The sequence below is a fragment of the Perognathus longimembris genome, chromosome 7 (genome assembly GCF_023159225.1).
Source record: "Perognathus longimembris pacificus isolate PPM17 chromosome 7, ASM2315922v1, whole genome shotgun sequence".
NCBI lineage: Eukaryota > Metazoa > Chordata > Mammalia > Rodentia > Heteromyidae > Perognathus > Perognathus longimembris.
In genome coordinates, this window is record NC_063167.1 from 8,174,926 (window position 1) to 8,198,871 (window position 23,946).

The window sequence follows — 23,946 nt, forward strand, 5'->3', positions numbered from 1 at the left end:
GAACAAAGTGGGGCTGACCTTAACAGGATCCTAGACACTTATCCTCCACTAAGAATGAAATGCAAACTTGAAAGGATGAGGTCGCTCAAAGGTCTAGGCTTGCCTGGCAAGGGCAAGCTCCTGAGTTTGATGCCCACCATTACCAAGCACATAAAATAGTTTCCACTGGATGCCAGTGGCTCAAACCTATAATTCTAGCTACTGGCGAGGCTGAGGTCTGAATATTGTGGTTCAAAGCTACTAGGCAGACAAATATGAGATTCCAATGAGCCAGCAAAAAGCTAGAAGTGGAGCTGTGGCTCAAGTAGTAGTGCATAAGCCTCTAGCAAGAAAAAAAAAAAATAAAGCCGAACTTGTATCTCCTGCCTAGAATCCTAGCAAGCACCAGGCCAATTCATAATATGGTCAAAACAAGCAAAACAAGAAAAGGAAGGAGAGAGAGAGAGAGAGAGAGAGAGAGAGAGAGAGAGAGAGAGAGAGAGAGAGAGAGAGATATCTAGGAATGTGGCTTAGTGGTAGTGCATGAAGCCCAGTATCACATAAACAAACAAAAAGGCAGAAGTGGCACTGTGGCAAAAGAAGCTCAGGAAGAGTGCTCAGGTCCCAAGTTCAAGCCCTAGGACTGAAGAGAGAGAGAGAGAGAGAGAGAGAGAGAGAGGAAAGAAGGAGCAGAAAGACAGGGAGGGAGAAAGGAAGGATAGAAGAAAGGAAAAAAAAGAGAAAGAGAAGGGAAGGACAAGGAAAGAAGGATGGGAAGGAGAGAGAGGAGAGAAAGAGGGGAGGAGGGAAAAGGCAAGAAAGGGATGGAGGAAGAGAAAGAGGGAAAGAGGGACAAAAGAAGAAGGAAGGGGAAAGAAAGGCAACGCTAAAATAGCAGATACAGGAAGATCGTGAAAGCCTGGGAGTTCTAGGCCAAATCTAGGCCACATACAGAACCTTCTCTCAAGAAATAAGCATGCAAAGCCAAAGGCAGCAGGAACAGAGAACATAAAACAGAATTGTGATTTCAAACTTATTTTCTATCTGAAAACACTTCTCCATCCCTGTGGGGCCACGGGCATAGAGCGATAGAAACGAGTGATTCAGTGATTCGACTGTTTAGGTGACTTGGTCTGGGACTACGGGGTGAGGTACTACTCCCAAGCCTTAGGTGTATGTTACATTCTGTACTCCTTTCTGATTTTCTAAAAAGATTTGGAGGCATCATGTTTCTCATGACTCATAGGCTCTTTAAAGTATTTTCCCCTCACATGTCAATGTGTCCCTGGGCTCTGGTGGGTCTCAGGTGGGGCCCTTGCCTAGCATACTGGAGGCGCCAAGTTCCATCCCCCAACACCACCAGAAAAGGAAGCATTCTCTTCCGATGGCAACATACTGTGTTTTTCCAATAGAATGTAAGTACTGCAGAAAGCTAGAGAAAACTAATCTTGATACTAGTTGGCCTACTTAAAAGCCCATTTAGCTGGGTGCTGGTGGCTCACACCTGTAATCCTAGCTACTCAGGAGGCTGAGCTTTGAAGATCATTGGTCAAAGCCAGCCCTGAGCAGCAAAGTCTGTGAGACTCTTCTCTCCAATTAACCACACACATACCAAAAAAGCCTGAAGTGGAGCTGTGGCTCAAGGGGTAGAATGCTAGGCTTGAGCACAAAAGTTCAGAGACAGCACTCTGGCCCAAAGTACAAGGCCCAGGACCGGCAAAGTAAGTAATAAATAAAAAATAAAAACTGACCATTTAATCTAGGCATAGCAGAACAATCATAAAATACCACCACTTGGGAGCTGATGGAAGAGGATGCAGATTTGAAGTACACCATGGTCGATTTGGGAGCCCTTTCATGAATAAAAGAAGAGAGGGAAGGGGGCTGGGGATATGGCCTAGTGGCAAGAGAGCTTGCCTCGTATACATGAGGCCCTGGGTTCGATTCCCCAGCACCACATATACAGAAAACGGCCAGAAGTGGTGCTGTGGCTCAAGTGGCAGAGTGCTAGCCTTGAGCAAAAAGGAAGCCAGGGACAGTGCTCAGGCCCTGAGTCCAAGGCCCAGGACTGGCCAAAAAAAAAAAAAAAGAAGAAGAGAGGGAAGAAGAGAGGGAGGGAAAGGAAGTACAAAGAAGGCGGAAAAGAAACATCATTGATTACTGTTTGAAAGGGACCTTTTTTTTTTCAGTCCTGGGGCTTGAACTCTGGGCCTGGGTACTGTCCCTAAGTTCTTCAGCTCAAGGCTAGTACTCACTTGAGCCACAGTGCCACTTCTGGCTTCCTGGTGGTTAATTGGAGCTAAGAGTCTCACAGACTGAGTAGCTGGGATTACAGGTGTGAGCCACCAGTGCCAGGCTTGAAAAGTGCTTTTTGATGGGCTTTCTGTTTTGCTTAAATGGTAGAGCACCTACCAGCAAGGTGTAGCAGCATGGGGCAGGTGCCAGACCCATGGACAAAAGGCTTCGTGTACATGGGGAGGGTGTCTATCATTGAGCTGGGTGCTGGTGGCTCACACCTGTCATCCTAGCTACTCAGGAGGTTGAGATCTAAGGATTGTGGTTCGCAGCCAGTCTGGGCAGGAGTCTGTGAGAATCTTATCTCCACTAAGCTACCAAAAAGAAAAGCCAGAGGTAGAGTTGTGGCTCAAGTGGTAGAGTGCCAGCCTTGAGCAGAAGCAGCTCAGGATCTGCACCTAAGCCCTGAGTTCCAGCCCCAGGATTAACACACACATACACACACACACACACACACACACACACACACACACACACATCTATCATTGAGTCTCATCTTCAGAGTGTCAAGTGTCACAGGACCAGAAGAAACTTTTCTTTGTGCCAGTCCTGGGGCTTGAACTCAGGGTCTGGGCACTGTCTCTGAGCTTCTTTTGCTCAAGGCTAGCACTCTACCACTTGAACCACAGTACCACTTCCGGCTTTTCCTGTGTATGTGGTACTGAGGAATTGAACTCAGGGCTTCATGCATGCTAGGCAAGCACTCTACCACTAAGCCACATTCCCAGCCCAGAAGAAACTTTTCTGTGTCAAACCTCCAACATAAAGGTCACAGAGGAATAAAACCCTAAGGAGTAATGAACCCTAAGGAGGAATGAACTTCTGACTCTCCCTAACTCTTTCCCTTTCTCCCAGGAACTTTTCCAGCCATAAGTTCAATCTAGAAATAATGGGGCTGGGAATGTGGCTTAGTGAGAGAGCTTGCCTAGCAAGCATGAAGCCCTGGGCTTGATCCTCAGTACCATATACACAGACAAAGCTGGAAGTGGCGCTGTGGCTCAAGGGGTAGAGTGCTAGCCTTGAGCAAAAGAAGCTCAGGGACAGTGCCCAGGCCTTGAGTTCAAGCCCTAGGGCTGGCAAAAAAGAAAGAGAGAGAGGAAGAGAGAGAGAGAGAGAAAGAGAGAGGGGGGAAGAGAGGAGAAGAGAAGAGAACAGAAGGGAAGAAAAGAAGAAAAAAATTGGAGAAAGCTAAAAAAAAATCTGACTAGGATAGAGCTGGAAGACTTTAATGAGATGCTGCTTTCTGATTGGATACCAGGAGTTAAAAGAGGAAGTGTAGTGGTAAGATAGAACTCAAAGACAAACAGAATTTTGCAGTCCTGGAGTCACTGCCTGGCCTTGCTGAATCAGAGAGCCTCAAGCACCTGGATCACATCTGGTAAGTCTCTTGCCTCCAAATGAATGCTTGGGTCCTCTTTCGAACCATGTCAGTGGTGTCAGGAAACCCAGATTAACCTAGAAAGTGTTACGGTTTTTGCTGCTTTGGATAAACAGATTTAAGATTCTTGGTTGGGACTTTGTATGGAGCTTTGTCCTCAACCCAAGTTCTTTGATTTGAATTCAGGTTTCTGTGATTTTAAAAACTCTTTTGGTTTGTTTGTTTTTTTGCCAGTCCTGGGGCTTGGACTCAGGGCCTGAGCACTGTCCCTGGCTTCTTTTCGCTCAAGGCTAGCACTCTACCACTTGAGCCACAGCGCCACTTCTTGCTTTTTCTATATATGTGGTGCTGAGGATTCGAACCCAGGGCTTCATGTATATGAGGCGAGCACTTTTACCACTAGGCCATATTCCCAGCCCTGATTTTAAACTCTTAAAAGGAGACTTTTGTTGTTGGTGGTGGTGGTTGTGGGGCTTGAAGTCTGGGCCTGGGTACTGTCCCTGAGCATTTCAGCTCAAAGCTAGCTCTCTACCACTGAAGCCACTGTGCCACTTCCAGTTATCTGGTGGTCAATTGGAGATAAGAGTCTCATGGCCTTTTTGTGCCTGGGTTGGCTTTGAACCATGATCCTCATCAAATCTCAGCCTCCTGAGTATCTAGGATTACACGTGTGAGCCACCAGCACCAGGCTGAATTGACTTTTATAAAATTCATTAATAGCTGGAATTGTGATTCTTTATTCTGGTTTTATTTTGCAGTCCTAGGGTTTTCTGAACTCAAGATCTGATACTTAGTAGACATACTTTTTGCCACTTGAAGCCTACCCCAGCATTTTTACTTCAGTTGTTTGGAATGGAGGTTTCATGGTTAGGGCCTGAGGTTAAGGCCTCAATACTGAGGTCCTCCCAGTAGCTGGAAGGAATTAAAAGTTGGCCTGGTAGGTTGAGTTTATAAGTTTTCCCCCAAAGCTCTTCAATTTCAAGCTGCCATAATTCTGTCCTGGAGTAATTAGGATGGAGGGTGTGGCCAAGGAGGCCAGGCCTGTGTATTGACAAGTGAAAATTTCATTTATTCCCTTCAGCGGTAGTTGAAGAAATTGGGTGTCCTGTAATCTGACAAGTTCAGCTTCCAGGGTTTTGGTAGTGGTGGTAGTGGTGGTATTTCATAAGTTCCACCAAGAGCCGTCTAGTGTTTGGGTAGAGAGCTTTAGTGACCACCTCTCACCACCGCACGTAGTGCTCGCCTTGCCTCTTTTTTTTTGGCCAGTCCTGGGCCTTGGACTCAGGGCCTGAGCACTGTCCCTGGCTTCTTCTTGCTAGCACTCTGCCACTTGAGCCACAGTGCCACTTCTGGCCATTTTCTATATATATGGTGCTGGGGAATCGAACCCAGGGCTTCATGTATAGGAGGCAAGCACTCTTGCCACTAGGCCAGATTCCCAGCCCCTCGCCTTGCGTTTAATGGAAGTCCAACAGCTGGCTTGGGAGACAAGCATCCCACCTGTTTACCCACCTCTCCTGGCTGATGGAGGAGAAGCCCCAGGGCAGCCGAAGTTATCTACACAGACTCTGTTTCCAAAACCAACAGCAGCCTGGAGCTGGTGGCTCACGCCTACAATCCTAGCTACTGGAGAGGCTGAGATCTGAGGGTCATAGTTCAAAGTCAGCCTAAGCAGACTAGTCCTTGAGTCTCTTATCTCCAGTGACTACAAACAGCCTGAAGTGGAGCTGCTCAAGGACAGCACCCAGGCCCGAGTTCAAGCCCTAGGACCATCAAAAAAAAAAAATCACCAACAAAAAGACAGTGGAGACATGTACTGCTCAGGGTACAGCCTGAGGGCCTAAGACAAGAGATTGGATTCCTTTGCATCTGCGCAAGACAGGTAAAGGAACAGATCTTGTACAATCCTTTGCTGATGGTTACATGGAGGATTCTTTGTTTCTGCTGTGGGGTTGTTTGTTGGCTTCCTTGCTTGTGGTGCCCAGCCTGTACCTGATACTCAGCCCTCTAGCACTGAGTTCCACCCTAAGCCCGGTGCATATCTTAAAGGCGAGTCCTCGCCCTCACCTCTCTCTGAACTCTGCTACTCTGGGCTTGGGGAAGATGTCTTAAATGGAAGAGCTGCCCCGTGAGTCTCCCTCTCAGCGTTAGGGTGAGGGTTCCAGCTCATCAGACTTAGTGTTTTCCACAGGTGCACTGGCTCCTTTACCTGTCCCACTGTCATGGTTTTAGGGCATTTAAATGATGACCAAATGTTAGGGCAAAATCATGAGGTAAGCTTCCAGGCTCCTCAATTCTCATTCCATGCCTAGAACTCGGAGGAGGAAGTGGATGGGAAAGTGGTGAAGTGGACAGCCCAACTTTGTGCTGTCCAGCTCAATGTTCTGATGCCCCTTGTGTCAGAGCTGTGGCTTGGAGGCCATTGGATCCTGAGTGGAAATGGAGTAAACTGAGGACTCTTCTACCATATACCCAGAGGAATGACTGGGCCCTTGCATGGGTGAGAAGGGGTTTCTTAGCCTTGTCTCAAAGGAAGCATCTTCCTGGATGCTGTTCCCAGGATCCTTTCTCAGGTTCATCAGGATGGGTGATAAAGCCCCGCCCACACTGGTACAGCTGGCAACTTGGAAATTGCTAGAGAACCAGGCCTTGGCCATCTCTGCTCTGGAGGAGCTGCCCTGCGATCTCTTCCCTCTGCTGTTCATGGAGGCCTTGAACAGGAAATGCACGAAGCTGCTGAAGGCCATGGTGCAGGCCTGGCCATTCCCCTGCCTCCCCCTTGGGTCCCTGATGAAGAAGACATTAGACCTGAAGACCCTGAAAATCGCCCTGAGCGGGCTTGATATGCTGCTTGCTCAGAAGGATCGGCCCAGGTGAGTGGCATCCAGCCAGAGAGCTGGAAGGGAGGGCTGGGGAGCCCAGGAGAGTGGAGAGAAAAGCATCTGGTGGCGCTGGCGGGTCAGAGGCCTGGGCCTTTGCCGGCTCCATCCAGGAAAGAGCTTCTGAGAGGGGAGCACAGTCGTGGATGCAGGAAGGAGCCGTGAAGCAGGTGGAACTGCCGTCTTCCTTCCCCAGGCTCTGCAGTGGGGGCCAAGCTGGGCTCAAGGAGTGGAATGGAGAGAGAACAGAGATTACTGCCTCTGTAGCTCAGAGGAGGAGCCTTTACCCGGCATGCATCAGGGGCTGGGCTCATGGTGTGAGTTAGGTTCTGTATACTAACACCATAGGCTGAGCCAGGTACTCATAGGTCACGCCTGGTACTCATAGGTCACGCCTATCAATCCTAGCTACTGCAGAGGCTGAGACTTGAGGTGGCTGTTGGACTTCTAACATGATTGGTCTTTGCTGTGTGTTGTGTTTTGTTTTATTTTGTTTTGTTTTTTGGCCAGTCCTGGAGCTTGAACTCAGGGCCTGAGCACTGTCCCTGAGCTTCTTTGGCTCAAGGCTAGCACTCTGCCACTTGAGCCACAGCACCACTTCCCGCTTTTTCTGTTTATATGGTACTAAAGAATGGAACCCCAGGCTTTGTGCATGCTAGGCAAGCACTCTACCACTAAGCCACCTTCCCAGCCCTCTAAAAGGATCTTTTACTCCACCTCCCTCCTGGTTTCTCCATAGGAAGAGCAAGCTGCAAGTGTTAGACTTGAGAAAAAAACACCAGGGTTTCTGGAATGTGTGCTCTCAAACTGACCACGCCGACTGTGGACCACCACCACCAAAGAAAATGAGGACTGAATTAACGGAGTTCGTTCCAGGGCCAGGGGAGAAGCAGATCCTCAAGGTGACAGTGGACCTATGCTTGGAGCTCTGTGACCTGGATACCTCTCAAAGGTACTTGTTTGAGTGGGCCAAGGAGAAGAAAGGCTTGGTCCAGCTATGCTGTAAGAAGCTGCAGCTTTGGGAGCAGTGTAGCTGTGAGGTCAAAGAATGGCACCCGTACCATCTCCTGGATATAATGGACCTGCCGCATTTGGAAGACTTGGAGCTTCATTATCCCTGGAGCCTGTCCAATCTGGCCGTGTTTGCTTTTCAACTGAGTGAGATGAGAAATCTGCACACGCTCTTCCTCTCTCACGTCTACATCCCTGTCAAGATGACTCCCCGGGAAGAGGAGCAACGGGTCCGCGTGTTCACGAGTCACCTGGGCAAGCTGGACTGCCTCCGGCAGCTGCACTTGGATCACCTAGCGTTCCTCAAAGGCAACCTGTGGGAGGTGCTCAGGTAAAGAGACCTGCTCAGCTTCCGAGGCCCCATCGGGGACAGGCGGTGTGGGCCCAGGAAGAGGAGGCGGTTGGTTCTGGGGTGAAAGAAGATGCGGGTGGGGGGAAGGGAGAGGCACCCTTCCACTTGGCCCATGCCTCCAGCCCAGCATCATTGCTGTCGGAAGGTCAGATCCATTTTGGGTTGGGTGAGAAAGGTCATGGCCCAGATACTGAAGTTCTGACTCCTCCAGTCCACCACCCATTTGGCAGATCTGACCTCTTGGGTCTTTCCTTAGGTCTCTGAAGATGCCATTAGAGTCCCTGTCAATATCTTACTGCCAGCTTTTAAAACCAGACTTCCAGTGCCTGCCTGCATGCGAGAACATGGGGCAGCTGAAACGCCTGCATCTGAAAGCTGTCGTCCTGAGCTGTCCTAAGGCCCTCCAACAATTTCTGGAGAAAGTCGCATGTACTCTGGAGACCCTGGAGTTGGAGGACTGTAACCTGTCAGGCTCCCTGCTCACGGCCCTCCTGCCCGCCCTGAGCCGCTGCACCCAGCTCACCAAGGTCTGTTTCTATGGCAACCGTTTCTCCATGCCTGTCCTGAGGAAACTGATAGAGCACACTGCCAAGCTGAGCCAGTTAAGTGAAGAGATGTACGCAGTCCCTCTGGAGAGCTATGACGAACCAGACGCTCTCCGTGCAGAGATAGGCTCCCAGTATTGTACTGAGCTTATGAATCTGCTGTGCAACTTCAGAGAGCCCAGGAAGGTCTCGTTCAGTGTCGATCCGTGCCCTGAATGTGGCTACCGCTGCTACTACGGCATGGATTGTCTGCTTAGCTGTCAGATGAGCAACTAGCTGGGTGCAAAGAACACACGCTTCCTTCTTGCTTGCACACTGGGAAAGGAAAGCCAAAGTATGAACTTCTGGTCATTGAGACTTGGGTTTTGCAGTCAGAAAAGGAGACTGGCATATTGTGTGATCCTGGAAGCCTGACTTTTCTATCAACTGTAGCTGGATTAAAAGACATCCACAACATTATTCCTGTGTTTGCCTTGGGTCTTTTTTTCTGGTTGTTTTGTTTTGTATTTGTTTGTTTTTTTCTTTATTGTCAACGTGAAGTACAGAGGGGTTACAGTGTCATATGTAAGACAAGTACATTTCTTTTTTTTTTTTTTTTTGGCCAGTCCTGGGCCTTGGACTCAGGGCCTGAGCACTGTCCCTGGCTTCTTCCCGCTCAAGGCTAGCACTCTGCCACTTGAGCCACAGCGCCACTTCTGGCCGTTTTCTGTATATGTGGTGCTGGGGAATCGAACCTAGGGCCTCGTGTATCCGAGGCAGGCACTCTTGCCACTAGGCTATATCCCCAGCCCAGACAAGTACATTTCTTATCCAACTTGTTACCTCCTCCCTCATTTTTCCCTGTCTCCCCCTCCCTGGGTTTTGGAGTGTGTGTGTGTGTGTGTGTGTGTGTGTGTGTGTGTGTGTGTGTGACTAACAAAACGCCTGAGAGGAGAACCTGGTGAAGAGAAAGGGGAGATGCAGCTCACAGAATGAGGAGGTCCAGCCCAAGATCAGGCGTTCCCATCACTTTCTCACGCGGGGCTCTGGTGAGGGTGCTGGGTGGGAAGGGTGAAAAGTCCATGGAAAGGAAACACTCAGGAGATGGAGACACCAGGGTTCGCCCCACCCTCCTTCGAGGGCCCCAGCACAATGAACACAGGACATTGCACTGGCCCCCAACCGCCCAGTAGGGTGGACGTGGACTCATCCACAGCAGTTAACTAGGAAATGTCTGGAAGTGTGTCCCCGGGTGCTGAGGGGTGAGTGGAAATGCAGTGTGGGATTAGGGTGAGGCTCTGATGAAGGCTGAGCTGTTGGGTGAGGCCCTGAGATCCCATTGCTAGCACAACAAAACAATTACAGGGGGCTAGGAATAGGGCCTAGGGGTAGGGTGCTCGCCTCGTATATACATGAAGCCCTGGGTTCGATTCCTCAGCACCCTATATAGAGAAAAATCTGGAAGTGATGCTGTGGCTCAAGTGGTAGAGTGCTAGCCTTGAGCACAAAGAAGCCAGGGACAGTGCTCAGGCCCTGAGTTCAAGCCCTAGGACTGGCAAAAAAAAATACAAAACAATTACAGAGGTGCAGTGAGTACCAGAGATGATTTCCTTAAGACCTGACTGAAAAGGCCAAAGTAAGGAGAAACACCCAGATGTGATCCTTAGTTACCACCGAGGTGGGGGTGGGGGAGAAGAGAGCAGAGCTAAGAAGCTATTCTGTTGACAATTTTCTGTCTGATCCACAATAAAAAAAATTCATCTCCCTGGGCATTGGTGGCTTAGGCCTGTAGTCCTAGTTACTTAGGAGGCTGAGGTCTGAGGATCACAGTTTGAAGTCAGCTGGAGCAGAAAAGTCCCCATGAGACTCATCTACAATTAACTACTTAATTGAAGGTAAGAGTGTCCTGGACTTTTCTGCCCAGGCTGGCTTTGAACATTGATCCTTACGTCACAGCCTCTTGAGTAGTTAAGATTACAGGCTTGAGCCACTGGCAGGCACCTGGCCAGCTACAAGGGACCATTTTCTTCTTAAGGCCCCAAGGTATGAAGAAAAACCAAAAAATCAAATACATGGAACTAGTGGTCCAGCTTATACTCCTGGTAGTAGGGAGTCTAAGGCTTGAAAACAAATTATAGTTGAACCTGGGCTATATACAGACAGAGCTTGCCAAAACAAAGCAACAAGTAATAAATACTAGCCTTTGGAGAGGACCTCCTATCCAAGACTTTTTTTGGGGGGAGAGGAGTCAGTCATAGGGCTTGAATCTGGACCTGGGTGCTATCCCTGAGCTCTTTAGCTCAAGGCTAGCATTCTATCACTTGAAGCACAGTGCCACTTCTAGTGTTCTGGTGGTTAAGTGGAGACAAGAGTCTCACGGAGGGGCTGGGGATATGGCCTAGTGGCAAGAGTGCTTGCCTCGTATACATGAGGCCCCGGGTTCGATTCCCCAGCACCACATATACAGAAAATGGCCAGGAGGGGCGCTGTGGCTCAAGTGGCAGAGTGCTAGCCTTGAGCAAAAAGAAGCCAGGGACAGTGCTTAGGCCCTGAGTCCAAGCCCCAGGACTGGCCAAAAAAAAAAAAGTCTCACAGGGGCTGGGAATATGGCTTAGCAGTAAAGTGCTTGCCTAGCAAGCCTCAGCACCACGCACACAGAACAAGAACTGTTGCTGTGGCTCAAGTGGTACAGTGCTAGCCTTGAGCAAAAAAAGAAGCAGGGAGGGGCTGGGATTATGGCTTAGTGGTAAAGTGCTCGCCTTGCATACTTGAAGCCCTGGGTTCCATTCCTCAGCACCACATATATAGAAAAAAGCCAGAAGTGGCGCTGTGGCTCAAGTGGTAGAGTGCTAGCCTTGAGCAAAAAGAAGCCAGGGACAGTGCTCAGGCCCTGAGTTCAAGGCCCAGGACTGGCCAAAAAAAAAAAAAAGCAGCTTATTGAAGGGTATCTGTATTTCTTGTTTCTCGTTTTTCTGATTCTAACAGACCAGTCTCAAAAAGACAATCCTGTAATTCCAGTACTTTGGAGGCTGAGGGAAGCAGTTGGAGAGTTCAAATCCCGGAAAGGGTACATAATAGCCTGGGGGGAAAAATTAAAAGATAAACCTTTAAGAGAGCAAGGAGGGAAGATAAAGAAAGAAAATAATTTTTTTTGTTTTGTTTTGGCCAGTCCTGGGCCTTGAACTCAGGGCCTGAGCACTGTCCCTGGCTTCTTTTTTTGCTCAAGGCTAGCACTCTGCCACCTGAGCCACAGCGCCACTTCTGGCCTTTTTCTATATATGTGGTGCTGGGAAATCGAACCGAGAGCTTCATGTGTAGGAGGCAAGCACTCTTGCCACTAGGCCATACTCCCAGCCCCGGAAAGAAAATAATTTAAAAAACAACAACACCTAGCCATGTTTGAGAAACGTGTTTTTCAATGGATTGGGGTGTGGCTCAACCTGATAAAGCACCTTTCTGGAAAGCCCTAAATCCATGGGCATTGGTGATCTACCACTGAGCCACATCCCCAGAGTGTGGGCCACAGAGTAAACTTTCCTCTCTCAGACTTGGAACAGGAAAGTTCTAGAGGAGTAAAGTACAGCCAGCGGAGCGCAGAGAACACACCAATGAATCCTGGCTTCTTCAGGCTCCCCAAGCTTTTCCCTTTCCTGTAGCAACCTCCAATTCAGGTAATCCAGACAAGGATGGAGAGCCAATCAGGATTCACCGGGTGGAGCAAAGGAGATCAAATCAGATGCTGCTTTCTGATTGGACACTAGAAGTTGAAAGGGGGAAGGCTGAGTAGAAGGATGAAATAAGCTTCCGGGGAAAGCAAAGGAGCTGGGCCTCTGAGTCCTGAGGCACCTCGGGTAAGTCCCTCGCCTCCCAAAGAGACACCGGGGGCCCTTCTTCTGTCTCAGCGGTGACAATCTTCAGATAAACAGATACCAGGCTTTGGTTGGGATCTCGGCCTCCTAAACAGCTAGGATTACAGGCATGTGCCACTAGCACTCTATGATTGGACCTGCTTTTCACTGCTTGAAAGCCGCCTACTCCAGCACTTGCTATTAATGATTCGGGGACTACGGTTGCTTTGTTAGGCCCGAGGTAGGCCTTAGCACTGACGGCCTCCCAGTAGCTAAGACGAGTTAAAAGTTGGGCCACCACACTGGCATGGTTGGTTGAATTTGTGTTTCTTTAAGTTTTTGCTCAAGCTGGTTTTAAACTTCAACCTGCCATAACTCTAACCTGGAGTATCTAGGATCAAAGATGTGAACAATCTGATCAGATATGGTTTTTGTTTGTTTGGGGGCGTTTTGAGTTTGTTTTTTGATGCTAGTTCTGGGGCTTGAACCTAGGCACTGTCCCTAAGCGTTTATGCTCCAGGTTAGTGCTCTACCACCTGAGTCACAGTTCTACTCCCAGCTCCTTTTGCAGTAAGGTCTTACAGCTTTACTGCGTAGGCTGGTCTCAAACCAAGATCCTCAGATCTCAGCCTCCTGTGTGTAGCTAGGATTACAGGTGTAGTCCACCTGTGACAGGTAGGCTTGTATTTTGACAAGGTAAATCATTTTATTCCTTCAAGGATATTTGAAGACGTTGGTGATCTACGATCTTGTAAATTCAACTACAGGGTTTTTCTTTTCTTTCTTTCTTTTTTTTTTTTTAAAGATTCTCAAAAGTCTCCACTCAGGATACTCTACCCCGAGGGGTTATCTTTCCTTTAGGTAGACCGCTGGAATGAATGGCATTTACCACACACAGCTCTAAACTTTAATTAAAGCTGAGCAACTGTGCTGGGGAAAGAGAGACCCACTAGTAATCCCACTTCTGTAGGCTAATGGAGGAGGAGCCCTGACCAGAGCCTGCCTGAGCTAGACAGACAGACACTGTCAACCTACTCAGTGGGCTGAGATTTGAGGATCGCGGTTCAAAGTCAGCCCAGGCAAGAAAGTCCATGAGACTCTTATCTCCAATTAACCACCAAAAACCAGAAGTGGAGCTGTGACTCTAATGGTAGAGGACAAGCACACACACACACACAATTGCTCAGTGGTAGAGCTTGGGGGCCTAAGGCAAGAGACTAAATTCCTTTCCATCAATGCAAAACAGAGGCAGATGGAGGGCTGGGAATGTGGCCTAGTGGTGAAGTACTCGCCTCGTACGCATGAAGCCCTGGGTTCGATTCCTCAGCACCACATATATATAGAAAAAGCCGGAAATGGTGCTGTGGCTCAAGTGGCAGAGTGCTAGCCTTGAGCAAAAAGAAGCCAGGGACAGTGCTCAGCCCCTGAGTTCAAGCCCATACTGGCAACAAAAACAAAAAACCAAACCAAACAGAGGCAGATGGACATATTCTGTACAATATTTAATCAAAGTTATCGGGAGGTGGGGGATTGGGGGATGGGGATATTCTTATTTCTAGTATTTTTTTTGGTTCATTTTCTGGCTTTTTGTGGTACGAACTCTGGGCCTGTGTGCGCTAATCAACCCTCTAGCACTGAGCTCTGCCCTAAGCCCAGTGTGTATCATTTTTTTTTTTTTTTTAGCCAGTCCTGGGGCTTGAATTCAGGGCCTGAGCATTGTCCCTGGCTTCTTTTTTTTTCTAGCACTCTGCCACTTGAGCCACAGTGTGACTTCTGGTCGTTTTCTATATATGTGGTGCTGGGGAATCGAACCCAGGGCTTCATGTATACAGGGCAATCACTCTTGCCACTAGGCCATATTCCCAGCCCCTCCCTGAGATTCTTATCTCCAACAACCAGAAAACAGGAAGTTGAGCTCTGAGTCAACTAACAGAATGCTATCCTTGGGCAAAAGAGCTCAGGAACAGTGCCTAGGGCCTGAGTTCAAGCCTCCCAACAAAAAAGAAAGAAAGAAAAAAAAAAAGAATGACCAGATGTTAGGCCAAAACCATGGGGTGAGCTTTTGGGCTCCTCCAATCTCATTACTAGGCCTTGACCTCAGAGGAGGAAACGGATGGCAAAATGGAGAACCTGGGCCCAAGCTAGTGCTGTCCAGCTGACTGTCCTGATGCCCATTGTGTCAGAGCTGTGGCTTGGAGGCCATAGGGTCCACAGTGGAAATAGGGTAAACTGAGGACTCCTCTGCCATGGCCAGAGCAATGACTGGGACCTCAGTATGGTCACTGGGGTCTCCCTTTGAGCCCTGACTGACAAAGCATCTTCCTGGATGCTGTTCCAGGATCCTTCCCTGCAGGTCCAACAAGATGAGAACTACCCCGCCCACGCTCCTGCAGCTAGCGGCTCAGAGCCTGCTGGAGAACCCGGCCTTGGCCGTCTCTGCTCTGGAGGAGCTGCCCTGCGATCTCTTCCCTCTGCTCTTCTTGGAGGCCTTGAACAGGAGACACATGGAGCTGCTGAAGGCCATGGTGCAGGCCTGGCCATTCCCCTGCCTCCCCCTTGGGCCCCTGTTGAGCAGACAAGACCAGGAGCCCCTACAAATGGCCCTGGACGGGCTTGATATGCTGCTTGCTCAGAAGGATCGGCCCAGGTGAGTGGCCTCCAGCCAGAGAACTGGGAGGGCTGGGGAGCCCAGGAGAGTGGAGAGAAAAGCATCTGGTGGTGCTGGCAGGTCAGAGGCCTGGGCCTTTGCCGGGCTCCATCGGGGAAAGAGCTTCTGAGAGGGGAGCACAGTCGTGGATGCAGGAAGGAGCCGTGAAGCAGGTGGAACTGCCGCCTTCCTTCCCCAGGCTCTGCAGTGGGGGCCAAACTGGGCTCAAGGAGCGGAATGGAGAGAGAACAGAGATTACTGCCTCTGTAGCTCAGGAGAGGAGCCTTTACCCAGCATGCATCAGGGGCTGGGTTCATGCCGTAGTATTTCAAGAGGAGGAAAAGAGAGAGAGAGAGAGAGAGAGAGAGAGAGAGAGAGAGAGAGAGAGAGAGAGAGAGAGAGAGTTAACAAGAAACTCTGGGCGCTGGTGAATCACATCTGTAATCCTAGCTATTCAGGAGGCTGAGATCTGAGGATTGGGGTTTGAATACAGCCCAACCAGGAAAGTTGGTGCGACTCATATCGCCAATTAACCACCAAAAAGCTGGAAGTAGGGGCTGGGAATATGGCCTAGTGGTAGAGTGCTCGCCTCATATACGGGAAGCTCTGGGTTCGATTCCTCAGCACCACATATACAGATAAAAGCCAGAAGTGGCACTGTGGCTCAAGTGGCAGAGTGCTAGCCTTGAGCAAAAAGAAGCCAGGGGGCTGGGGATATGGCCTAGTGGCAAGAGTACCTGCCTCATATACATGAGGCCCTGGGTTCGATTCCTCAGCACCACATATACAGAAAATGGCCAGAAGTGGTGCTGTGGCTCAAGTGGCAGAGTGCTAGCCTTGAGCAAAAAAAAAAAGAAGCCAGGGACAGTGCTCAGGCCCAGAGTCCAAGCCCCAGGACTGGCCAAAAAAAAAAAAAAGAAGAAGCCAGGGACAGTGCTCAGGCCGAGTCTATGGCCCAGGACTGGCAACAAAAACAAAACAAATAAACAAAAAGCTGGAAGTAGAGCTGTAGCTCAAAGTGGTAGAACACCAATCTAAAGCTCAGGAACAGTCCCCAGTCTCTGAGTTCAAGCCTTAGGACTAGCACTAAATATGTGTGTGTGTGTGTGTGTGTGTGTGTGTGTGTGTGTGTGTGTGTGTGTGTGTACATATATTTGCCAGTCCTGGACACTATAGTTGAGCTTCTTTTGCTCAAGGCTAGCAATCTACCTGGGCCACTTCCAGCTTTTTCTGTTCATGTGGTACTGAGGAATTGAACCCAGGGCTTCATGCATACTAAGCAATCATTCTCCTACTAAGACACATTCCCAGTCCTAAATTTTTTATTTTATTTTACTTTTTTATTTTATCTTATTTTTTTTTATTTTTGTTGGTCATGGGGCTTGAACTCTGGGCCTGAGAATTGTCCTTTAGCTCTTTTTTTGAAATTTAATTTTATTTTCAGGGTAATGTACAGAGGGGTTACAGTTACATATGTAAGGTAGTGAGTACATTTCTTGTCAAACCTGTTACCTCCTCCCTCATTTTTCTATGTTCCTTAGCTCTTCAACTCAAGCTAGAGCTCTCCCACGTTGAGCCACAGTTCCACTTCTAGTTTTCTGGTGGTTAATTGGAGATGAGAGTCTCACACATTGTCCTGCCCAGTCTGGGCTTTGAACTGCCATCCTCAGATCTCGGCCTCCTGAGTAGCTAGGGTTACAGGTGTGAGCCGCCAGAGCCTGGCCCTAGTTGTTTTTTGTTTTGCCAGTCCTGGGGCACTGTCCCTGAGCTTCTTTTGCTCAAGGCTATTGCACTACCACTTGAGCCAGAGCACCACTCCAGCTTTTTCAGTTTATGTGGTACTTAGGACTCAAACCCAGGGCTTTGTGCATGCAAGGCAAGCACTCTACCACTAAGCCACATTCTTAGCCCCTGAATTTTTATTTATTTATTTATTTACTTATTTATTGTCCATCCTGGGGCTTGGACTCGGGGCCTGAGCACTGGCTTCTTTTTTCTCAAGGCTAGCACTCTACCTCTTGATCTACAGCACCACCTCTGGCTTTTTCTGTGTATGTGATACTGAGGAATGGAACCCAGGGCTTCATGCATGCTAGGCAAGCACTCTACCAGTAAGCCACATTCCCAGCCCTTAATTGTTTTTTTTAAAGAAGAAAATTTTAGATGGTGGCCAAACTATACATGATACACAGCTGGTTTCTGATATGTGTATTAAAAGCCTAGAGCTGGGGGCACTGGTAATCATAGCTATTCAGGGGGCTGAGATATAAAGATCAAGGTTTTTTTGTTGTTGTTGTTGTTTTGTTTTTTTGGGTTTTTTTTTTTTGGTCAGTCCTGGGGCTTGGCCTCAGGGCCTGAGCACTGTCCTTGGCTTAATTTTGCTCAAGGCTAGCACTCTGCCACTTAAGCCACAGCGCCACTTCTGGCCATTTTCCATATATGTGGTACTGGGGAATTGAACCCAGGGCTTCATGTATACGAGGCAAGCTCTCTTGCCACTAGGCCATATTCCCAGCCCCAAGATCAAGGTTTAAAGCCAGCCCAAGGAGACAGATTTACAAAATGCTTATCTCCAGTTAACTAGAGAAAAGCCAGAACTGAAGGCATAGCTCAAGTGGCATAGCACAGATTCATGGGGTGTTTTTTTTTTCTTAATTTTTTAATAGAGCAGATCTTAAGCCAAAAGGCTAAGCAGGAGTGTGAGTCTCTGATTTCTAGCTCCAGAAGCAGCACAAGTGGTAGGTAGGTAGGTAGGTAGATAGATAGATAGATAGATAGATAGATAGATAGATAGATAATAGAAATACCCACTGGGTGTTGCATCTCTAGGGATGATCTTATAGTGTTTCACCCTTGCTTCTCCACAGGAGGTGCAAGTTGCAAGTCTTAGACTTAACAAAAGAACACCAAAGCTTCTGGGATGTATGGCCTGGAGCCATAGATACTGACTGCTCACAACCAGCACCGAAGAGAAGAAGGAATCAATTAATGGGGGCTGTTCCAGGGCCCGGGGAGCAGCAGCCTTTAAGGGTGACAGTAGACCTGTCCTTGAAGCGCTGTGATGAAAATGAGCCTCAAAACTACTTGTTTGAGTGGGCTGGGCAGAAGAAATGTTTGGTCCAGCTGTGCTGTAGGAAGCTGCAGATTTGGGAACATTGTTACTGTAATGTCATCAGTGAATTGCACCAATTCTCTTTCTTGGACCCACTGGAGCTAATGTATATGGAGGAGGTAGAAGTGAATTGTCCTCTGAGCTTGAGCACATTGGCCATGTTTGCTCCTTACCTGGGCAAGATGAGAAATCTGCAGAAACTCTTCCTGTCACACATCTATGTGCCTGAATGTATGTCTTCAAAGAAACGGATGGAACGTGCCACTGTATTTATTTCTCAGTTCAGCAACTTCTGCCATCTCCAGCAGCTCTATATGAATCGAGTCTCTTTTCTCCAAGGAAATCTGTACCAGATACTCAGGTAATGAAGAACAGGCAGCTCGCTGCCAAGCAGAACCTAGCTTTGTCCTGTTACCTTCAACATCGTGGGTAAACGTGGGTAAACGTGCTGATGGACAGCCAGGGTGATAGATATTAGTGTGCTTGTTAGATTTCTTAGGGTCTTCTTCTTTTTCTTCTTCTTCTTCTTCTTCTTCTTCTTCTTCTTCCTCCTCCTCCTCCTCCTCCTCCTCCTCCTCTCCTTTCTCCTCCTCCTCCTCCTCCTCCGTCTCCTCCTCCTCCTCCTCCTCCTCCTTCTTCTCTTCCTCCTCCTCCTCCTCTTCTTTTTCCTTCTCCTCCTCCTCCTTCTCTCCTTTCCTTCTCTCCTTCCCCCTTCCTCCTTCTCCTTTTTTTTTTTTTTGGCCAGATCTGGGACATGAGCTCCAGGCCTGGGCACTGTCCCTGAGCTCCTTATCCTCAAGGCTAACCCTCTCCCACTATGCCACAACACCACTTCTGGCTTTTTAGGTCTTTGTGGTACTGTGGAATCAAACCCAGAGTTTCGTGCATGGTAGGCAAGTACCCTACCACTAAGCCACTTTCCCAGCCTTGTTCTTATATCTTAATCTATCCTGCTATGTGGTCTCCCAAAGCCTTTCAGAAGACAAAAGAGAGTAGATGACTTTGGAAAGTGCCACCATGCCTGCAAGCCAGCAGTGGGGCATCAGGTGGAGCGAGGGTGGTTAGGAGTTCCTCCTTAGGAAGCCTGAGGTCCGAGCATGGATGAGGAAGAAGAGGATGTGAAGGAGAGATCCACAGAGCACCTGCCCAGCTCCCTCGGTGCGCTCTGCTCTCTGAGGCTCCATCTGAGACAGGTGCTGTGTGCCCAGGGCAAGAGAGGAGGCAGTTGGTTCTGGGGTTGAGGAACAGGATTAGGGGTGTTCTTCAAGCTTTTAGGCTGAGGGTCAGGAGCCCACAGGAGGGAACCCCAGAGATGTTGGCAGACCTGGCCTGGGTTTGTCCTTCTGACACAGGGTCACTGTCCTTGTGTGGCCAGAGCTGAGAGATAGGCTTGACAGTGAAGAAAGGGAGCTGTAGGCTTGGGGGACTGAGCCACTCGAAATCCTCCACCTCCAATGGGGTGGCAGTGAACACACGCTTCGCTTTGCCTTACTTGTTTTCTTGGTGGTATTAGGGCTCCCCTCGGGGCCTGGTGCTTGCTAGGGAGGCACTCTGCCACTTGGTCAGATGGTCTGCTCCATCTTGAGTTGGTTAAAGAAGGTTCCAGCCCGAAATCTGTTTATCAGAACTGCATCCCTGCTCCCTCCTCAGGTCTCTGAAGACCCCCTTGGAGACCCTGTCAATAACGCACTGCAGGCTTAGAAAATCAGACTTGAAGTGTCTGCCCAGGTGCTTGAGCACTCGCCAGCTGACACACCTGAGTCTGAAAGGTGTCAGCCTGATCCCAGGGCGCCCTGGGCTGCTCCGAGTCCTACTAGAGCAACTTGCAGCCACCCTGGAGATCCTGAACTTGGAGGACTGTGGGATTGAGGACTCCCATCTCACTGCCATCCTGCCGGCCCTGAGCCACTGCTCCAAGCTCACCAAGCTCTGTCTCTATGGGAACTACATCTCCCTGGCCATCCTGAAAAACCTGCTGTGCCACACTGCCAGCCTGAGCCAGCTATGCCTGGAGCTGTATCCTGTTCCTCTGGAGACCTACGAGGGCCCGAATGATCTCCGCACTCAGAGGGGTTCCCTGTACTGTGCTGAGCTCATGGACACACTGAGGGCCATAAGGCAGCCCAAGATGGTGTCCTTCGGTGTGGAACCCTGCCCTCAATGTGGGTATCGCTGTTTCTATTATATGGACTCCACTCTGCACTGTTCCAGGAGGCCTGCCTAGCTGGGTGCCCATGTCACCAGCTTTTCTCCTGGGCACTGGGAAATGAAAACCAAAGCAGAGGGGTCTGGTCAGGGAAGACAAAGAGGAAGTTGCGATTGTTTGAGAGTACATGTGTGCAGGTTGAGGGGAAGCAATGTGTGACCTTGGCTATGTGTCATCCACAATCTGGGGAGTGAATGAGAATTTCTAGGGGAGGCTTCAGGCTGCAGAGTTCATTGTGATCATTTGATAGCATTAGTCTTGTGTGGTTGACCCACAGAATGATCAATGACAGGAAACCTTGAAGTAAACGCAGCTGCTTTCCAAAGTAAACTTCAGGAAAGTTTTGTGAGTGTAGGGAAAGCAGTGAAAGTGAGTTGTCTGGTTAGGATTCCCCCCTCAGCCCCTTCCACTAGCCCCCAGCTCTATCCATACCTGAACTCCCTGCTGTCCAGCTATAACTGGCCACTCCCACTCAGACCTGCCTGCTTCTCCTCTAGCCCCAGAGTTATACAAGCTACCACCTGGATAAGGTGCAGACGCCATACTGCTGCTCCCTCTCCCGTGGGAAATATGGTCCCACTAATAAACCTTAGAAACCTTCTCCTGTCTGGGACTATCTCCTCGTGGTCCCCTGGGGTGGTAGGGATGGATTCTCTCGGTCTGAGCCAGGCTGAAGCCTGTCTCTTCTCTATAATACCCGCTCCTCATCTCTAGTTGGACTAAAAGACACCCCACTATTGTTACTGTGTTGTCTGTTTTCTGTGACTCTAATGAGACACCTGAGCCAATAAACTGGTGGAGAGAAAAAAAGGTGACCTAGCTCATAGAACAAGGGGGTTCAGCCCAAGATAGGGTGGTCCCATCACTTTCTCACTCTGGCTCTGGTTAGGGTGCTGACTTAAACAATGGTGAGAGATCTATGCAAGAGGAAAAAAAACAACAACAACTTTCTGAGCCAGACAGACGGGAGTCCCCCAGACCCTTCAAGGACGCACCCACAATAAGCTCGGGATACACTCCGTGTATAAATATTTGTGCTGAGATTTATATAAGTAGGCCTTTGTAGGACATTCGTGTGAGGCCCAGGTCGGGGACAGTCCTGGTGCTGGGTCCCGGGCAACTTAGGTTAGAGACACTCGAGGGAGGGTGCTAGGCCCTGCAGGGGCTGGGCAGATCTTTACTGCGGCCTTCTTAGTAGAGGGGGTGACTTCAAGGGAGGACTTTGGGGCCTGGGTAAGGCTCTTCTTCACCCCAGAAGTCCTCAGCCTTCGGGGTCTCCAGGAGCCAAACAGCTCTGGGTAGGTCCCGGGTGGAGCCTTCTGGGGCCTCTTCTGTCCCCCCGAGGGGAAGGCGCTCCAGCACTTGGTAATAGCGGCATTCGCGGCCCTGGGTGGGGTCGTAGGGCGGAGCCAGGACGTCCAGGAAGGCCGCCGGGCCCCGCACGGCCTGGATCTGATGCAGGTTGTCCCGGCTCGGGGTGAGGACGCAGGGGGCGCTGGCCTCGGTGAACTCGGCCGAGGAGCGCAGGACACCGGGCCGCGGGGCCGCCCCGTCGGGGGCCCCCGGCGGCGGCGGCGGCGCTCCGGGCCCGGGCTCCAGCTTGTCCAGGCAGCTGATGCGCACGGTGCCGTAGAGCACCCGCAGCAGGCCGTGCATGCCCGGGTGGTCGTGCAGCGGGACGCGGGCGCCGGCCCGCAGCAGGAACACGCCCAGGCTGAAGCCCGGGGTCTCGCAGATGCTCATGTAGCTGACGGGCGGCCGGCCCGGCGCCCGCGCCCGCGCCCGCGGGGAGGCCCTGCGCCCGGCCAGGCCCACGTCCCGGGCCCGCACCTGCCCCAGCAGGCTCCGCAGCCGGCTCAGGTTCTCCTCGAAGCCCCCGCTCGCCTCACCGTCGCCCGAGCCCCTCGTGCCAGGGAATGTGAGGCTCGCCTGGCGGGCGACCCTTTGAATCAGGGGCTTGCTGGGCTCTGCCTCCGAGCGCCACAGGCGCCTCCATCTGGACTTCCACGCCCTGAAGCTCCATCCAGCCCGCCCCTTGGGGTCCCCGGCGGCGGCCATGCGTCCCCCGACGGGGTCTCGGCCGCGGCCCGGCAACGACGGCTCCGCGCACGCGCAGGGCCGAGGCTGCCACGTGGGCTGCAACCGCCCAGTTCGCTTCCTTCCTCCTTCAGCTCTCTCCCTCTCTCTCTCCCTCCCCCTCTCTCCCCCTCATCTCTCTCCCTTTTTTCTCCCTCTCTCTCCCTCTCTGTCTCCCCTCCCTCCCTCTCTCTCCCCCTCTTTCTGTCTCCCCTCTTTCTTCATCTCTCTCCCACCCCCTCCCTCCCTCTCTCCCCCTCTCCTTGTCTCCCCCTCCCTCTTTCTCCCCTCCCCCCTCTCTCCTTCTCTCTCTCTCTGTCTCTCTGTGTGTTGGTCGTGGGGCCTGAACTCCGGGCTTGGGCGCTGAGCTTTTCCACCCAAGGCTAGCGATCTGCAACTTTGAGCCACAGCCCCATTTCCAGCCTTCCGGTGGTTTATTGGAATAAGAGTCTCTCAGACTTTCCTGCCCCAGCTGGCTCCAACTCTGTTGGGGAAGCACGGTGCGGGCAGCTGCGGGAGCTCTTCTTTCTGCTCAATTCACTGTGCTCCTAAAACTGCTCTATTAAAAAAAGAAGAAAGAAGAAGGGAGGAGGGAGGAGGGAGGAGGAGGAGGAGGAGGGAGGAGGAGGAGGAGGAGGAGGAGGAAGAAAGCGGCTGGGATTGTAGCTTAGCGGTAGAGCGCTTGCCTAGCTCACATGAAACCCTGATTCCTCATCACCATATACGCAGGAAAGGCCAAAAGTGGCCCTGTGGCTCAAGGGGTAGAGCCACTAGCCTTGAGCAAAGGCGGTCAGGGACAGTGCCCAGACCCTGAGTTCAAGCCCTAGGACTGGCAAGAAAAAAGAAAAAAGCGTAGTATATTTTCAGCTGTAACACTTTATTACTCAGAGTTCTTTTCAAAGGCAAAACTTCCACCAGTTTTTAAAAGTGAATTCAAGCCAGTGCCCCCCCCACCCCCACCCCTACAATCCTACTTAGGAGGTTGAGAATTGAGGCTTGCAGTTCCAAGCCAGCCCAGGCAAGAAAATCTGTGAGACTCTTATCTCCAATTAACCACCAAAAAGCCAGAGGTGGAGCTGTGACTCAAGTGGTAGAGTCTAAGCCCTGAGGGGAAAAATCAAAAGAACAAAAAAAAAAAATAGGGACAGTGCCCAGGCTGAGTTCCAGTGCCAGGACTATGGTACAATACACACACAAATCTGATTTCAGCTGGAGAAGTACCAATTTCTGCTAGGATGGATAAAGAAGGAAAACACGAAAGCGGAGTGTTGTCTTGACTCTGGGTAGAAAAGGCTCAGAGACTCCATCTCCAATTATGCAGCAAAACTTCAAGCTGCAGAGGTGGCTCCAGTAGAGTAAGCTGAGAAAGACTCCAAGCGTAGACTCCTGGGTCCCAGCAGCTGGTGTGTGTCATGATCCTCAGACTTGCAAGCTTCGACTCCTGGGTCAGGTCTCCTAACAAGTCCACCAGGCCCCAAGTGCTGGCACTGAGGTGTTCTTGTCAGGATCAACCACTGCAAATATAGTTCCTCATTTACCCAGAGGTGCCCAGTTATTAATCCTCCAGTGACATGCCGAAGCAAAAATAATTCCTGTGTTAGCCGGGCACCAGCAGCTCAGACTTGAAATCCTAGCTACT

General features: G+C 50.3%; 3 protein-coding genes across 3 annotated transcripts; 2 read left to right on the forward strand and 1 right to left on the reverse strand.

The window, feature by feature from the left end:
* The first annotated feature begins 6,235 nt into the window (after positions 1 to 6,235).
* On the forward strand, positions 6,236 to 8,715 carry LOC125355628 (PRAME family member 12-like). The gene is made up of 3 exons (XM_048352082.1): positions 6,236 to 6,525; positions 7,271 to 7,873; positions 8,151 to 8,715. Exons 1-3 carry the CDS (start codon positions 6,236 to 6,238, stop codon positions 8,713 to 8,715), a joined length of 1,458 nt encoding a protein of 485 aa, XP_048208039.1.
* Positions 8,716 to 14,629: 5,914 nt separating this feature from the next.
* Positions 14,630 to 20,249, forward strand: LOC125355629 (PRAME family member 12-like). Its single transcript, XM_048352083.1, has 3 exons — positions 14,630 to 14,913; positions 17,781 to 18,386; positions 19,676 to 20,249. Exons 1-3 carry the CDS (start codon positions 14,630 to 14,632, stop codon positions 20,247 to 20,249), a joined length of 1,464 nt encoding a protein of 487 aa, XP_048208040.1.
* Positions 20,250 to 21,440: 1,191 nt separating this feature from the next.
* LOC125355631 (2-aminoethanethiol dioxygenase-like) lies at positions 21,441 to 22,289 on the reverse strand. Its single transcript, XM_048352084.1, has one exon. It carries the CDS (start codon positions 22,287 to 22,289, stop codon positions 21,441 to 21,443), a length of 849 nt encoding a protein of 282 aa, XP_048208041.1.
* Positions 22,290 to 23,946: the final 1,657 nt, after the last annotated feature.

Excerpts from the sequence above, each read along its gene's own strand:
- LOC125355628 (XM_048352082.1), top strand. The coding sequence starts at position 6,236 with ATGGGTGATAAAGCCCCGCCCACACTGGTACAGCTGGCAACTTGGAAA. Across the intron at positions 6,526-7,270 it reads GCTCAGAAGGATCGGCCCAG|GAAGAGCAAGCTGCAAGTGT; the intron begins GTGAGTGGCATC and ends GTTTCTCCATAG. Across the intron at positions 7,874-8,150 it reads AACCTGTGGGAGGTGCTCAG|GTCTCTGAAGATGCCATTAG; the intron begins GTAAAGAGACCT and ends GTCTTTCCTTAG.
- LOC125355631 (XM_048352084.1), bottom strand. The coding sequence starts at position 22,289 with ATGGCCGCCGCCGGGGACCCCAAGGGGCGGGCTGGATGGAGCTTCAGG.
- LOC125355629 (XM_048352083.1), top strand. The coding sequence starts at position 14,630 with ATGAGAACTACCCCGCCCACGCTCCTGCAGCTAGCGGCTCAGAGCCTG. Across the intron at positions 14,914-17,780 it reads GCTCAGAAGGATCGGCCCAG|GAGGTGCAAGTTGCAAGTCT; the intron begins GTGAGTGGCCTC and ends GCTTCTCCACAG. Across the intron at positions 18,387-19,675 it reads AATCTGTACCAGATACTCAG|GTCTCTGAAGACCCCCTTGG; the intron begins GTAATGAAGAAC and ends CTCCCTCCTCAG.